This window comes from Physeter macrocephalus, chromosome 4, assembly GCF_002837175.3.
Source record: "Physeter macrocephalus isolate SW-GA chromosome 4, ASM283717v5, whole genome shotgun sequence".
NCBI lineage: Eukaryota > Metazoa > Chordata > Mammalia > Artiodactyla > Physeteridae > Physeter > Physeter macrocephalus.
The window spans coordinates 141,542,664-141,559,479 of NC_041217.1; the positions used below are offsets into that span (position 1 = coordinate 141,542,664).

The following is a 16,816-nucleotide window of genomic DNA, read 5'->3' on the forward strand; positions in this document are numbered from 1 at the left end:
TAGTAGTTTATCAACTATGCCCTGGGGGAGTGCAGAGATGTTAGAGAGAGACAGACAGTTACAGGCAACTCAGTCTGGTATGGTGAGGGCTGTGCTAGAGGAAAGCAGAGGACAGCAGGTGCCAGGAGGAGGGACCTAAACCTAATAATGCTAGATGCCAGGAAAGGCTTTCCAGGGATGCCACTTAAATTGGGAAGTCAGGCAGAGAAAGCAAGAAGGAGGAGTTTTAATTAGAGTAGGTAGAGTATGTGCAAATGCCTGGACACAGGAAAGACACCTGAGGTTGGGTGACAGTGGTCAGGTCCTTCCCTGCCTGGGTGAGGTTGTAGAGGGAAAGGGTTGCAGATGAAATAAAGGGGGGGTTGGGGACTGAGGTGGGGGTGGGCTAACTAAGGACATGAATGAGCCATAGGTTGTCAGGGACTTGGGGCCCCAGGTGCAGAGGATCGGAAAGCTTTGCTGTGGATCTTAAGCCTTTCTAGGGTGAGGTAGTGGGAACCCTCCCAGATTGGAATTCAGATCAGAAAACCCCACAAGACCATGAGTTGGATCCTCCCATCCGGGAGAGGCTCAGGAGGTGTCTGAAGGATGTGCCTGAAGGATGTCTCAAGAGCAGAGCCTCTAAGCCATGTTTTCCTCTGTCCTGCAGTGAAAAGAGGATTAAATATGACCACTACTTGATCCCAAATGCCCTGCTGGAGCTGGCCCTGCTGTTTATGGAGCAAGGCAGAAATGAAGAGGCTGTCAAACTCTTGGAAACTGCCAAGTAAGGCATGATTGGCCTTGGTCTGTCCTTTGTTCCCCATTGAGTGCAGGGTATGGGCAGAGGAGGCCAGGTAGCAGTGAGGGAGGAGGGTGCTGGCAGAGGCAGTATAGGCAGCCCAGAGGCTGGGCCTATGTCCCTGGGGAACCCAGCTCTCACCTGGCGTAGGGAGGCTTCTTCCTCAGTTTACCAATGAGGAATTGAAATCCCAGCATCAGGGACTGAGTTACCCAGGGTCACACCACAAGCTAGCTGCAGGGCTGGTGTGAAGATGCAGGTCTCCTGCCTTCCAGCCCTTGGATCTACCTCTTGAAACCACTCCTTCAAGCTCAGGGACCCAACAACAGGACCAAGAGTGGCACCAGAGGGCATGATAACAGGTAATCCCTATTAGTCAGGGCCCAACTCTTTCTTAAGGCAGAGGTAGGGATCTAAGCCTCTAAAAATATTCCTTGGCTAGTGGGCTCCCACAGTTCAGACTAAAGGAAAAGCACTTCCTGGAGCAGCCTCATGTGTCTGATTCTCTGGTTTCTTCCAGGCAAAATTATAAGAATTATTCCATGGAATCAAGGACACATTTTCGAATCCAGGCAGCCACACTCCAAGCCAAGTCTTCCCTAGAGAATGGCAACAGATCCATGGTTTCATCAATGCCCCTGTAGTTTTGTGCAGCATTCCCAGGCTGGAAGACAGAGGCAGCTGGACAGAGCTCCTGGAAACATTTCAAAAAGATCCCATCCCCCTGCCCTGCCGTTGGGGTCCACGGGTGCTCCAGTACGATGACATGACATAGGTATCTGTGCAGAAGCGAAGCTGGCATTTTCACCAGTGTGGCCAAGGGCCTTTGCCAAGGACAGAGTAGCTGGAGCCCTCTGCCTGCCCTATCACATATACGGGTACTTGTTTTTCACTGTGACGTTTAAGAGAATGTATAAACAGTTTACATTTTCCTTAGAAATACATTGATGGGATCAAAGTTGGCTTTGGAAAAAACTACCAACCAACCACCTGTAAATCATTGTTTTAACCCATACTGATGTGGAGGTAAATCTATGATGCCAACGGCCAAAGTGCTTTTCAGACTTCAGCGAGGTCTCAGCTTCCAGGGCTGGAAGGACCCAAAGGAGGATCTGCACCGCAGGGTTTGAGGTTTCTGGGGGGTTGGACATAGAGGTTTCACACACTCCCACTACCTTACTTCTTACACACCCTTTGTAACAACTTTCCAATTTAAAAAAAATCAAACACGTCTTTTTAGTGAGATAATTTTGAGTCCATCTGTAGAAAAAAAAAAAAATCAATCTTCGCTACTAAGGAATAGCAATACCGAGGCCTGAAGGAAGGGGGAGCACTGTGGCCCTTTCTGTGCCAAAGCCAAGAAGCTTGGCAGGTAAAGTTCCTCAGACACTAGTCTGCTATATGCCAAATTGAAACCACTGGGAATGATTTATGAAATATAAAAATCTTCTGTACTTCCCTTCGAGGTACACTTATTTACTGACAGCGTTTTTCTTAGAAACAGAATGGTTATTCTTGGCCTGTTTGTGTGTTTCAGATTTTTCAGTTAAGAGAAAAGATATATTTAAGTAATAAAACTTATACACTTTAAGAGATCATGCAACATCTATTTCAGTAAAATATGTTGTTGCTTGAATTCTTAGGCTGGGCAGAAAGTTTGAATCAGAAGTCATATGGCTCAGGCATGTTTTCTTTAGCCAACATAATGTTTTAAAATTTTTAGAATAAGTTACTAACATTTTAAGATGGGGAGATTTCACAAATAAATCTGGTTTCTGGCATCTTATTTTAATAATCTGGCAATATTGGGCCTCATTCCCACAAGGCAACAATCAGTTGGAGCTGAGTAGAGACTCTTTTCAACACTTATAATCTTTCTGGCGCCTAAAAGCATCTGAATTTGCACCCAGTGGGACTGTTAAAGTGAGGACTCAAGTTCAGTGACCAACAAACACCAAGTTTTACCATTCACAATCTAACAACAGCATACTTCAACTTAACCATTTTCCTGGTAAAAATATTCATCTGTGAAAATGTGATTCCTCAAACACATGAATGCAGTTTCTGTAAAGGAAGAACCACAAGACAACTTTTCCAGTCTTCCAGCCTGCTGTATTTAGCAAACACTTCTGAGCATTTGCCAGAAGCTAGGTGGTTTAATCTATTAATATACAACCAAGCTTCCTGTGACTGATGCTGAATGAAGTTATGGGTTTTAGGTAAAGCATATTCTCATTAGGAAAACAAAGCCGAAAACCCTCATCCAAGATTCTTTTGCACTTAGTGTACTGTTATAGCAGAAATGCTATGAAAGGAAGATTCCTTATTTATTTTGTTAGAACTAGACAAAAGAATGCTTTCCACAGAGGGCAAGTCCTTTGCAAGCTCTCTCTCCTCCACAGCCTGAATGCTGGGAGCCCAGCCTATTTCCAGGTTGTTGGGCAGGGCAGGTGAAAGGGGTGAACTAGAGCCAGGCTGCTGAATGAAGGTGGCCTGTTGTCCTCCCTCACATATTAGAATGCTACCTATTGCAGTATAAAAGCAGCGCCGGTCACAGGATACCAAACATGTAATTTGCAAAATTGCTGCTTACAAAACCCTTTCATCTCAATGTTCATTTTAGGTGCTTTTATTTTTAAATTTTTATGCCAGGATGGTTTCCTAGTTGTTGCTATTTCCTGCTGGGCTTCATTAATTAGCCTCTGTCAACTTTACCTCTGGCTGCAGTCTGGCTATGAGTTCTGTCTCCTTTATTCCTACCTGCAGCTTGAGCTAGTCCATCAAAAACATGTATGTGAGGGAGTTCCCTGGTGGTCCAGTGGTTAGGACTCAGTGCTTTTACTGCCGTGGCCCAGGTTCAGTCCCTGGTGGGGGAACTAAGATCCCGCAGGCCGAGTGGCGTGGCCAAAAACAAACAAAAAATGTATGTGAAGGTGAAAATGCTGGGTGTCGGACACCACCATATCCTTGTGCAGAGGCCTCTGAAGGTGAAAATTCTGTCATGGGCTTCTCATTGCGTCTTGAGCCGTTTCTGGTCACTGCTTCTCTTAACACTGCAGACCTTTCCAGCACATCTGCCCTGGAGAGGCACCTGATCAGGTGAGGAGAGTCTTGGGCTAGAAATAAGGAGACCTGAATTCTAGTCCTTGTTTTGCTAACAACTGCCTTTCAAAGTGACCTTGGGAAAGTCATGGACCCTCTAAAAATTAGTTAATTTGGACTAGATTAAGGCTCTTTGCTGCTGTCAACAGTTCTGATTCTAATTCTGGTCAAGTCTGTTTCTGGGCTTTCGTCTCCAAAAAGAGGCAACAGATATATACCTTCCTACCTTTTGTCAAAGCCTTGTGCCACCAGGCTGCTTACCAGAAGTGATGATAGCCTTCCTCCCAGGACACCCAGAGAGCAAATACTCCTCATTTGGGGGAAGTCTGAATCCTGTGCCACACAGAGGAACTCAGTTGTTAGGAAGCAGCAACTGTGTAACATGCTCTGAATAGGCTCTTGGCAACAGAAAGTCTACCTCTGCCTCTCACTGGTCCCAGGCCTTGGACTGGCAGGGTAGCTTCCAGCACTGTGCTGGTCCCTATCAGCTCTCCCATATGTTGGCAGGATTCCCTATGCCTTATCTCTCAAGTCAGAATGGGAGTGTTTCCAAGACAGCTGTCGTCATTCACAGCAAAAAAGCCACGACCTGACAGCAAAGCCAGGACCCTAAAAGGCCAACGCCAACCAAACACTAGGCTGAGGTCCAGGTGGGAGATTCCCAGCAACTGAAGGGAGCATCAGGAGGATTTTAAAAAGCCCCAGCCTGCTGAGTGCTTGAATCATTCGACGGGGGAATAAAATCCGAAGACAATTTTCTCTGGAGTTACTCCCAAGTGTATCTCTTCTAAGATGATTGATAGGGAGTGGACAACAGTCTTCTTCTCTGCTTCAGATTTAAAGCCCAACAGTGTGCCTTTTCAACAGTTTTCTTACGTCCTTAACACCATCACACTAATTCAGTAATAAGTGAGAGGTGCCTGAATTCTGAAAACCAAGCAGCAAATGGGAACTTCTCACCCTCGCCCTCAGACACAGCTTTCCAAGGTTGGAAAGTGCCTTTCTTCTTGGGTCATTAGCACAGCTCTGTGGAAATCTGGTACAAAGTTCATCACTGTCCAACAGGGTAAGTCAGTCCACAAACAAGGAGCCTCATTTAGGGGCTTGAAAAATCCATTTCAAAGTAAGCAATCTATGAGTTGCTTCTACTGTCTAGTCAGCTCTTAAGTGACAAAATGTAATAATAGAGCCCTTACTTTGGTAAGACATGCAATTACAGGAGATCGCTATGGACTTCTAAAAACTGACGTTGGAGTTTAATCAGACACATCACAGCTAACACCTCACAGATGACTGGATAGGATGGTTTTGTTCTTCTTCACGTCCCGAACAAACACTTCATAACACCAGATACCATATGCCCTCGGTGGAATAATACTAGCTAATATTAAGTGCTATTTACCAGTTGTGATTCTAAGTACCTTACATTTGAAGTGGAGCTATTACTGCCATTTTACAGGTGAGAGAACTGAGACATAGACATAAATAACTAACTTGCCTTAAGACCACACAGCTATTATGCATCAGAAATATTTAAAGTCAGGCAGCTGAACTCTAAAGCTCATGCTTTCCTGAACTGCTGGTCAAGCTTTCAAATTATCAGCTTAAAGTCGGATCTGACTTACATTGACTCCTCTTGGGCCACTGTTAAGTATGGAAAAGGTACTGGCTGGTAACTCAGAACACTAGAAATCCTCGGCGTGGAGCACATGGAGCATATGCTTGTGTGGCATGGTTCCCCTGTGGCACTTGGCATCATGAGCTAGGGACAGGGTCTATCTTGGACAAAGGCAATCCTTAAGCAACCATATTGCTCATAAAATCATCAGGATGTTGAAGGAAAAGGCATGATCTAATCCCCAGCTGGATAGGTAGAGTTCCAGTCAGCTACCCCAGAGATGGGAAGTGAACAGATGCAGAGGCTCAGGCCTGGACTGAGGCTTGAGTCCAAACCATAGGCTAGAAGAGGTTTTGGTGTAAGACAATAATAAGAGGTAGGAACAGTGACAAACTGGGAAGCATATGATGCTGAAGGCACTCTTAGAATTTTAAGTTTAAGCACCTAAAAGAGTGCTGGCTGGCCAAACATATCACACCTGTGGGTCAAAGTGGTCCATGGGCCAGAAATCTGTCACCCCTGGGCTAAAGGTGACTTTCAACTATCTATCTATGGAAAAGAGGTGGTGAACAAATTCATAAGAGAAAAGCCTGATCTAAAAATAGCAACTTTAAATTCTATTAATTACATGGGATAATAGTGGATAAAAGTACAGACTGAATTCAAATTATTCTGCTGCTTTGAGAATCAGTTTACTCTTCTATAAAATGGGGCCAATGCCAACTGCTTCACAGGGCTGCTGAGAATAAAAAGAAATCAACTAAGCAAATAGCCCAGCACAGTCCTTGGTATATTAAGAAGGTAAATGTATTGGCCCACACATACATACTGTGGGAAGGCAGTGGTGAGTTTGGCCTAGGGGATGACTGAATCAGTGGCTCTAGTGCATCCATTAGGCCTTCTCCATCTCTTGGCTTTGCTCTTGTGTTATTCTCTTGAACTGACTGCTCTGCGTGGCAGTTCAGACCTTATGTCCTTACAGCTCTGTGACAAGAAAAGGGCTCCTTTTCCTACCTCCAGTATGAAAAATCCCCAGATAAGGACTCTGATTAGTCTGACTTGGCGTGAATGTCCATCCCTTAGGCCAGTGGTTCCCCAGATCAGCATTAGATATCAGGGAATTTGTTGGAAATGCAAATTATCAGCCCCCCTCCCCCTGATGCAGGGGTGAGGCCGAACCACCTGAACAAGTCCTCCAGGTGGATCTGATGCACACTGAAGCCTGAGAGCCACTGCCTTGGAAAGGGAGTGAGGTACTACAATGGGTCTATCTTGGATTACATGCTCATTTGGGAGTTATTACTAAAAAAGATGATAGGGTACTAGGCAGACAAAAACATGTATCCAATATGTCCTTTCTTTCAAAAGTTGATATACAGGAACTATGACCTGCCAACATTCTCAGGGGAAGGGGAGGATGAGGGCAGTACTGGTTAGAGACAAGGCTTATTAGAAAGCTGCCCATTCAGGAAGAGTTCTGCCTTTGTCCTTCTCCTTGTAACCCTCAACAATCTTTCTAAGACCCCAATTTTCCAATGGGAACCTCCTTGACGGTGGCTCCCACTCCATCACAAATGCCCAGATTCCTCAGGGCTTCTCTTCTTCCCTGCTTTCTCCTTGCCTTCACTTAATAAATATCTGTTGAGCACCTAAATGTCCTGCTCTCATGAAGGTAAACAAATTAGAGCCATGGAGTAAATAAACAGGGGCTATTGGTCCAGAGGGTAAGAAACCAGCCATCAAACAATCTGGGGAAGTGAACTAGAGGATGGAACTACAAAAGATCTGAGACAGGAAAGAGCTTGGCATTTTAGAAAGCACACAAAAAAGTCTAGAAGGTAGAGTACTACGAAAGGAGAGAGGCAGAAAGTCTACTGTCTCCATTAAGAAGCTTGGATTTTATTCTCCACACAATGAGAAGTAATTAAAAGTTCTAAGCAGATGAATGACATAATCCAATTTACTCAAAACTATTTTAACTGCTGTGTGAAGAATGTACTATATAGGGTTAAACATGGAAGTTGGGAGGCCAGTGCCATGCCAAAGGCCAACAGCACCAATTGCTTCTGCTTCATGAGAATTGCCATTACAATACCTCCTCTTCCCGGCACCAGCTACCACACTTAGGGGGAAAAATACTTTCAATATGCTGCTAAGTGATAAATCAGGCTCTAAGAGTCAATGTGAGTTGGCATTTCTTGTTCTTTACTCTTCATGAGAAATCAGCAACCCAGTTTATCAAAAATCCAAACCCATAAACATGATTTCTTACTTCAAAGATATCTTCAATGCCATTAAACGCAGTTTCAGAAATAAATAATCCTGAGAACAAGGCTTGCAAAAATGACCAACCTGACAATGCCATTAGCACCCATCTCACTACTGAAAAGAATGGTTATTATTCCTCATATCAAAATAACATCATGGACAGTGATTATCAAGGGCCATGAGGACAAATGGTTTGTGAAAAACAACTTCCCTTCACTGCATACCCTAAAATTGTAGCCATTAACTTACCTGTCTGCTTGAGTTCAGCTACCCTCATGGAAAGAAGATCATTATTCTGCACTATCTCAAAGCTGAAGGACTGCTGTGATCCTGGCATTGGCAGAATGTAGCTTATCCCCATACCTCTGGTATGGATAGTGCTGGAAGCCAATCTGATAGCACAGTCCAGGCTTCCCAATTCACACAACGCCTAAGACTCGCTTTTGGATCCTGAATGACTAGATTAACTACTGTATGGCCCCCCAGAGAAAAGCTGGGCCCATCACTTGCTTAGCCAACCACATCTTCTCGTAAGCATTTATCACTATGACCAGACACTCTTGAGGTAAACCCTGTTACCTTTTTCAACTTCTTTTACTCAGCACGAAGAAATCTAGTAGATAAGCACTGCTGTTACACACTGATAAGAATGTATTCAAAGTAAACAGGCACTGCTCATCCTTTGATCACAATCAGTTTTTTTTTTTTAATTATTTATTTATGGCTGCATTGGGTCTTCGTTGCTGCATGTGGGCTTTCTCTAGTTGTGGTGAGCAGGGAGCTACTCTTTGTTGCAGTGTGCGGGCTTCTCACTGTGGTGGCTTCTCTTGTGGAGCACGGGCTCTAGGCGTGCGGGCCTCAGTAGTTGTGGCACGTGGGCTCAGTAGTTGTGGCTCGCAGGCTCTAGAGCACAGGCTCAGCAGTTGTAGCGCACAGGCTTAGTTGCTCCACGGCATGTGGGATCTTCCCGGACCAGGGCTCGAACCCGTGTCCCCTGCGTTAGCAGGAGGATTCTTAACCACTGTACCACCAGGGAAGTCCCCACAATCAGTTTTAAATGCCTAAAATCTGTACCTTATTGATAATGCTGCTTCATTCATATGCAGAGGAAACCAAACTTCCTGTGGAAAGCATCCAAAGATGACTAAATCTTCCAGGCGACAGTTAGTTTTCTCAAAAAACAAAAACGTAAAAGAAAGTTAGCATCTCTTAAAGTTTCCATAAAAAAATTTATGAAATGGTAGATGGTTTCAGTCTATCAGTAACATTAAATAGATGGATCCAGTTATTATCCTGGGCTAATGCCCACTGCTTAGCGTGATAAGGCAAACAAGAACAATGTGGACAATTAAGATGTGCAGGTAAATCCAAAGCCCTTTTATTAAGATGTGCAGGTAAATCCAAACCCCTTTTGTAAAATTTTACTGAAGCCTCTAACAAAAATTTTATGGGGCTTCCCTGGTGGTGCAGTGGTTGAGAGTCCGCCTGCCAATGCAGGGGACACGAGTTCGTTCCCCGGTCCTGGAAGATCCCACATGCCGCGGAGAGGCTGGGCCCGTGAGCCATGGCCGCTGAGCCTGCGCGTCCGGACCCTGTGCTCCGCAACGGGAGAGGCCACAACAGTGAGAGGCCCGCGTACCGAAAAAACAAAATTTATGGATCAGGAAATGGGTTGTAAAGGGATTCATCTGGATTTTCATCCATGCTAAAGAGCAAGGAAACAGCCAAAGGATAAATGGAAAAGCAAAGTCTGGATACTTTTATCAGGACAATCAATATCTGAATAAATAATCACCCAGCACTGCTGTTTTTAGATCCAGAGGCTCTCAGAAAAAGAATTACAAAGTATATTTAAATTAATATTCCCCAGATACATGTGGGCTCATCCATTTACTAACTTCTATATGTTATTTTAATATAAACATTAATGTGTTACAATGTAACTCTTTGAAGCTTAAAAAAAAAGATGTTATTTTTCTCTAGTTAAAAATAGTACTTGGGCTTTCCTGGTGGCGCAGTGGTTAAGAATCCACCTGCCAACGCAGGGGACACGGGTTCGAGCCCTGGTCCGGGAAGATCCCACATGCCGCGGAGCAACTAAGCCCATGTGCGACAATTACTGAGCCTGCACTCTAGAGCCCACGAGCCACAACTACTGAAGCCCGTGCACCTAGAGCCCGAGCTGCACAACGAAGAGAAGCCCCCGCCTGCCGCAACTAGAGAAAGCCGCGTGCAGCAACAAAGACCCACTGCAGCCAAAAATAAATAATAAATTTATATTTAAAAAAATAGTACTTTATGTGAAGAGAGAACAAATAGTCCAGTTAACTTTCCCTAAATATATAAAATGAACTTACTACATCTTTCAAACCACTCAGAAAAAGTAGTTTTAAGGTGTCTTATATAATGTAATCAAGCATTTACAGTTACTCCTCCCATTAAACCCTTATGTTTCACTTGAATTACTACAAACTAAAGTCCTCTCTAAATCTGAATTATGAGCATTTAACCACTGCCTGGCCATAAGCAAACACCTATTCTGACAATACAGAACTGAGAAAAAATTCTTTCAGAGACCATTTCTTGATAGCTCTTAGGTAAATCACCTAACAGTGGGTCAATCAGTAATGACATTAAATGCAAAGATGGAAATTTTCGTAGTTGGACATTTTTACTCCACACTTTTTAATTTAATGATGGCAAAATACTTAGAAAGTGGGACCAAGGGGGAAGCAATTATAAGGAATTCAGCTATGTCCTCAAAAGAATGCAGTCAGAATAAGACTGCACAGGACACTGATGGCTCTCATGCCCATGCCTCACACGATGGGGACATCCGAACCAGGCCTGTGTCTTAGGGTAAGTCTAGCTGAGTGTAAGACTAGAACAGGGGAGCTACATAGGGTATAGAAGGAGGGGTTACAAACTATCTTCACTAACTTTTTCCATACCCAGTAAAAGAATAGATGATCTTTAAATTCAGGTGGGTAAATTTAGTATTACTTCAGGAGATACTAACCAAAATCCACCAATTCTCACGTCCACCAATTTCAAAATTAAAGGCTTGAAAAAATTAGCTGATTAGCTCTGATGCATTTAACATGCAAGTGTCATCAGCTGACTCTGAGAAACTGATTGCTAGCCAATGCCTTTGTAAGCAAACATGGCCACCAATTGCCTACATTTCCGAATTATGCCAAAGAAACTTACCTTCTTACCTGTTTGCCATTTTCAGTCTCAGGACCATAGGCAGTTCTGCTTTGGACTCCTTTATTGTTATTCATTTTTTAAAATGCATGGTTCCTTAAGAAGCTTTGTTCACAGAAAATTTGTTACCTCAATGCTCACTATATTGCTTTATATTACACAGACACCGAAAATAGTTGGAGAGTCTTCTAATACCTGAGATGTCTTATAAAGAACACTCACAGCATTTAAAAGGTTTGTGTGAACCAAACTACAAGTATCTGAAAGTACTTCAAATTGTTCGGTTTACATTTAAAAGAGTAAGATTCTTTTATTTTTTCCTGGTCAGGCTTTCCAGACATCTCAAATCCTACAGCCAAGCCTGAACATATTTTGCCCAAATCCAAATATGTTGTACCTATTATTTGGCTTAAGAAAATTTAGAAGCTATCAAGCTTCTAAATTTATGATTAGATGGTATTAAATGCCAAGCCATAAAAAATAATTCCCCAAAAGTATATATACCTAGAAATTTTTAAGTAATTAAATTTATACATGTGTGTTTTAAAGAAAGGATTAGAATATTCTTATGTAATCAATTCTAACTTTAGCCCTTTACAACTGTATTATAACTTTATTTAACTTGGTAAAAGCCAAAACTGATGGTTCTTAACATGGTATGTGGAGATCAAAATTAAAGAATACAAAATACCTTAAAAAAAAAAAAGCATTCAGCTCAATCCTGGTTGCTTCAATATTACTGCCAAACTTCTGTGAAAGAAGCCTTGTAATAAAGACTAACAGCAACATAGAAGATGATTTTTTTTAAAAAGTTCATTTACCAATTTTAACAATCTAGAAAAAAAGAAAGTGACTATAATACTTGATGACAGACATCATGTTTAAGTAGAAAACATAAAGATAAAAAAAGTAATACTGCAGAAAATATTGCACAACTTCAGGTGTTTCCTCCAAATTTGCTTTATGTAATTGGATATAAATTAATGAACAAAAACTTAAGCAAGATACATGTAACAATTTAACAGAAACTGATAATCTAATTTCTTTCAATTTTTCTCAAACTCATCATGGGGCTCATAAGAAAATTAACCAACATGGATACTGCTACAGTTGAATGTCAAATCTTTAAGTGCTTATGACATACTAAATTCTTCTATAATGCAATTATGAAGAACCCTTCGAGAGACTTGTGTTTTGTATGTAGAAAAGTGTTAAAATCAAATACTCAGTATAAAATAAAAAGAAACATTTCTGATTTGTTGGGTTGAGGTTGCTTCTCCTTTTGCTAATGAATGATTTTTTAGCTGTAATATCACTGAGTTGAACAAATATGTCACCTTCGAATACATAAAGAAAAATAAACACATGCTAAATGGATAAAACATTACAACTACATCTTTACTAGACCATCTCTACCTCTAACACTTCAGAAGCTTAGAGATTCAGTGTTCTTATATTAACTGCAAGAAAAAGATAAAAGAGAAATTCCTTCTTTTTTGAGATCGCAACTATGAAGTCATGTGGTTATACAAATTCTGCATTTGTGTGCAAAACATGAAACACATTTATCTTAATTCTCCCTGCTTAGAATTGTGAGTCAACTAGCAGGACTGTCCTTCCAACAGAAACAGAGATGTGTTTTATATAACTTCAGTAACCTCAGCACTACAATAAGAAGAGATGCAGTATCCTTTTGCTATGTTCAAGACAACAGGGAAGGAGGTCACAGGAAAGAATAAATCAAAATTGTTACAACTGAGAAACTTTTCTCAGTTTAACCATGGTGCCACTTTTATTTTTACATAAGCATGGTGGCATAATTCAAGCTCAATAAATCAGAATTCTTAATATTTAAAATTTACCTTGACTTTTAATTATCACCATATTAACAACCAAAATAATTAGGTGAAACACATAAGAAAGGGTAATATTAAACCCCACTTTACTGGAGTTGGTTTCTTGACACATTAACTCATTTTTTAATAGAAAAGGGATAGTGCATCTCAGTTTGCTTACAAGCTAGGAGATCACTTTGAATTCTGCATTTCCTAACTGCAAACAGATATAGCACTTATAACAGGTTATAAATAAACTGGTTTTCAAGCATAGAGCCAGCCCCAACGATAATAATACACTATTTAAAAAGACCTAAGGCAATGAATTCCATTTCCAATGGAAAAAAAGAACTGTGCAAACAAGCTTAAAACTACTTTTTTTGTGCCAGTGTTATAAAATGTAGCTTTTAATAAAACCTTGACCCAAATGCCAGCAACTTGAGAAAAGAATTTGGGTGGAGGGAAGAAGAAAGTTATTTCATTTAGGAAAAACAACCACTATCTTTTTCCTAATCTTCAACATACACAATTTAAACATATACAGCTGCTGTATAACACTTTACACAATTCCTATGTACTGGAGCAATAACAAGATCTAAATACAATTATATTTTTGAACACTGGGTCAAGGCTTTACATAAAAATACCTTCCTACTTTTCCCCCTAAGTTTCTAAAATATCACATACATTTTTCCCCCAACATCTGCAGCCATTCAGGATTTTTTAGGAAACTTTTGTGCATGATCTTAATTCCTAATCCCTGGCTCTTTGGGCTCAGTGACAAAAGATCAAAACCACCAAAAATGATGGTTCACTTGAAGTCAGAGGAGAGACCCTGGCTCAATTAGTCTCGTAGGACGAAAGCAGTGCTGCATCAACTGGCTCCATGCAGGAGGGGCACGTGAAGGATCTCATCAACCAGTCATCTATACAGTCCAGGTGATAGATGTGCATGCACGGCAGAAATCGAATTGGGTCCCCATAAACAAAGTCCATCATACAGATCACACACCTGTTGAGGGTGAGGGAGAGAAATAAGAAAGCATTTTTAGAGAAGTGATCCATCTAGAATACTCTTTAAAATCCCCATTACAAAGACAGTGTTAATAAGAACAGATGAAAATGGCTTGCCTGTCACCCTACCACCTAAGCATCCAGACTGAATTTTTTCCTAGTAAGTGTTATACAGCCACAATCTCTTATTTCAATCACCTGGGAATTTGAAGAGTTTGAGAGCAATCAACAGAGCAACGAGAAAGGTATCACATAGGGATCAAGTCCACTGCTAGAATTTTACTTGTAAAACAGCTAAGTATTACAGAAGAAACCTTAAGGAGAATGTGAAGCTTTAGTACGTAGGAAACCATGTTAGATTAATTTTATTTGAACTGCTTTTTTAGTGTAAGCCCGTATAGTTTTCACTTTAATAACTGTATGTAGATACAGAACCACTAATTTCAGCCTACTTACTGGGCTGCTACAGGCTGAAGTTCTCTTCAATAACCCCAGTTTCAAGCTCACTGCATTCTTCTACAGGTTCAAGAAGCAACCCAATTCGGCAGTCAATATTCTAGATAGGTTATAATCTTAAGTACTAGCCCTAAATGGTGCTACAGCTCAAACAGCCAAACACAACATAGTAAATTACTTTATGTCTATGTTGGTAAAGACCATTCTCAACCTAAAAGGAGAATGGCTGTCCTCATTAGGGATTCTCAGACAATAATGAGCTCTGAGGACAAAATCTCCCTTATATTTAACTCATCAGGCTTAGTACAATTATTCTACAAGTTAAGAAATGGATAAGATTTTCCTCATATCACTAAAACCCTTAGCAAACCATTTTAATGGCTACATAACCTACCAAAGTATTCCTCTACTGTTATTTTTCATTAAATGAAATTATGGTGACTACCTTTATGCATAAAACCCTAGGGATTGAAGTGAGGTACATATTTTAGGATAGATCTCTAGAATTAACTGTTTCAAAGGGTTTAGATCTAAAGGTCCCTGACATCCTGCCAAATGGCTTTCCCAATTGATTAGGCCACCAGCAATGCTGGTACTAGTTCACAGTTATTACACAGGTAAATCATTTTTAACTGAAATTAACTGTCATCCAAATGGACAGAGGCAACATATAAAATGGTCAGAATTCACACCATCATTTATTTCTTAGCTATTTTTATATGAAAAGTCTTCTTAATCGCTACATCTAAACATTTCCTTGTAAGAACTGATTAAACATCTGACTTCCAAAATGCAGGAGAGTATTTTTAAAAATCAGATCTCTGAAGACAGATCTTTGAAATATGTATAAATTAAAACTTACTCCCGGATTTTTTTTTCTGATCCATCTCTTCCAGGGTCATAAACTCCTTTAGGCAGATGCTGTATAAGGCCTATTCTTTGAGCTATCCTAATTTGTTCCTCTTCAGTCAGCTGAGTTGCTAGGCGAGTCTGGCTAGGTGTTGGATGATAGACCGGAACTGGAACTTGTTCCTAAATTTTTTTAAATGGAGAAAAGAATTATTTTTAAAAAATCTGTTCTCTGGGGTAGTGTTTTCCTTTTGTTTCTTCCTTTTTTGGCTGGGGGAGGGGACCTTGGGGAGAAGGAGACTGGACAAGTATGCAGTAGCATTAGATTCTGTTTTACCCTGCCTTAACTTTAGCATATCTGACCTACGTTTAAAGGATACTGAAACACAGCTTTACAGAAAAACTGGAATGGAATGTTACTTGAAGTATTCCTACAGGAAAACCATATAACACAGACATATTCATTCCTGATACACAAAAAGATAAATCAATGTAACTAATTAATTAACCAAATGGACTGTACTGAATATTCTGTAGTCCACAATGGAGTTTTGTGGCCTCAGTATATCATTATTTACATTAGAATTGTCCATTATAGATTCTTCTTATTTGCAAACTTATTCTTTCTTTCCATACAGACAACAATCTTAAAATTAATTTATTATTTATTTGGAAAGACTGGACATTATTGCAATAAACTTCTGTAAAATTTCTTTTAGGCTTTTGGATACATATTTAGATATGATAATCCAGTGAGCCAAATGAGGCCACCTTCCTCCCAAATGGAATACACATCCAAGGACTCGACCAACCATGGATCATGTAGTACTGTAGTATTTGTTGAAAAAAAAAATCTGTGTATAAGTGGACCCGTGCAGTCCAAACCTGTGTCGTTCAAGGGTCAACTGTATTGCTTTTTTTTCCTACTGACATTTATAAGATAATTTTATTCACACTCTTTCAACAGATACTTGAGTATCTATTATGTGCTAGGTGATGGGGAGTGAAGAGTAAACAAAATAAAGTTCCTAGACTGATGGAGAATGCTACTTTAGGTAAGATACTCAGAAAAAATCTCTCTGATGAGACATCTGGGAAGAGACCTCAATGAATACGAGGGAAATAGTGCATCTCTGACCTAATGATTTCATTGTGGCTAAAACCATTTTTGAGCCACCTAATATGGTGTTTCAGACAACATCTCTACTGAATAAACTGAGACATAACACTTTCAATCCATGTATGATGTTTTCATGGGAAAATTTATGTTAAATCACAACTACCAGTCACATTATATTAGAAAATGTTATTTTCATTCTTCCTGTAGGATCACTCGTGATTTCTACAATTTAAGCACTCATTTACAATGACAGCCAACATTTGCAAATATGAGATTATGCCTCCAGGAATAATTGCTAAATTTGTGTTACGCTTTAAAAAAAATTATGTGAAATAACCTCCATAAGCATTCAGAATTAGCATCAGTTGAAGCTGTTTTGAGCCAATGGCTTCTGGGGTTCAAAATAAAATAATCAAGAATGCACCCATAATTAGAGACTTCATAAGGGCTCAAGTATAAATATCCTTTTCAAAGAGAAATTTTAGGGGAAAGTCTCAGATACATATAAAGTAGGCTCAAATACTGAAATATCTAATTCAAGGAAAAAGGCACTTCACTACAATGTC

At 40.5% G+C, this 16,816-nt stretch overlaps 2 protein-coding genes across 6 annotated transcripts in view; one reads left to right on the top strand and one right to left on the bottom strand.

Moving 5' to 3' along the window:
• The window catches only part of TTC39A (tetratricopeptide repeat domain 39A), a 53,367-nt gene extending 50,607 nt beyond the window's left edge, over positions 1–2,760 (top strand). For all 5 annotated transcript variants that reach the window (XM_007113811.3, XM_055084633.1, XM_024119989.3 and 2 more), the window contains 2 exons: positions 650–766; positions 1,302–2,760. In XM_007113811.3, the coding sequence (XP_007113873.1) occupies positions 650–766; positions 1,302–1,425 (241 nt within the window). In that variant the 3' untranslated portion in view covers positions 1,426–2,760. The remainder of the gene's footprint in view (positions 1–649; positions 767–1,301) is intronic.
• An 8,753-nt stretch (positions 2,761–11,513) lies between these two features.
• The window catches only part of RNF11 (ring finger protein 11), a 39,954-nt gene continuing 34,651 nt past the window's right edge, over positions 11,514–16,816 (bottom strand). Inside the window, exons 2-3 of the mRNA XM_007113815.4 lie at positions 15,144–15,313; positions 11,514–13,823 (exon numbers count right to left, since the gene is read on the bottom strand). Of these exons, the coding sequence (XP_007113877.2) occupies positions 13,652–13,823; positions 15,144–15,313 (342 nt within the window). The 3' untranslated portion in view covers positions 11,514–13,651. The remainder of the gene's footprint in view (positions 13,824–15,143; positions 15,314–16,816) is intronic.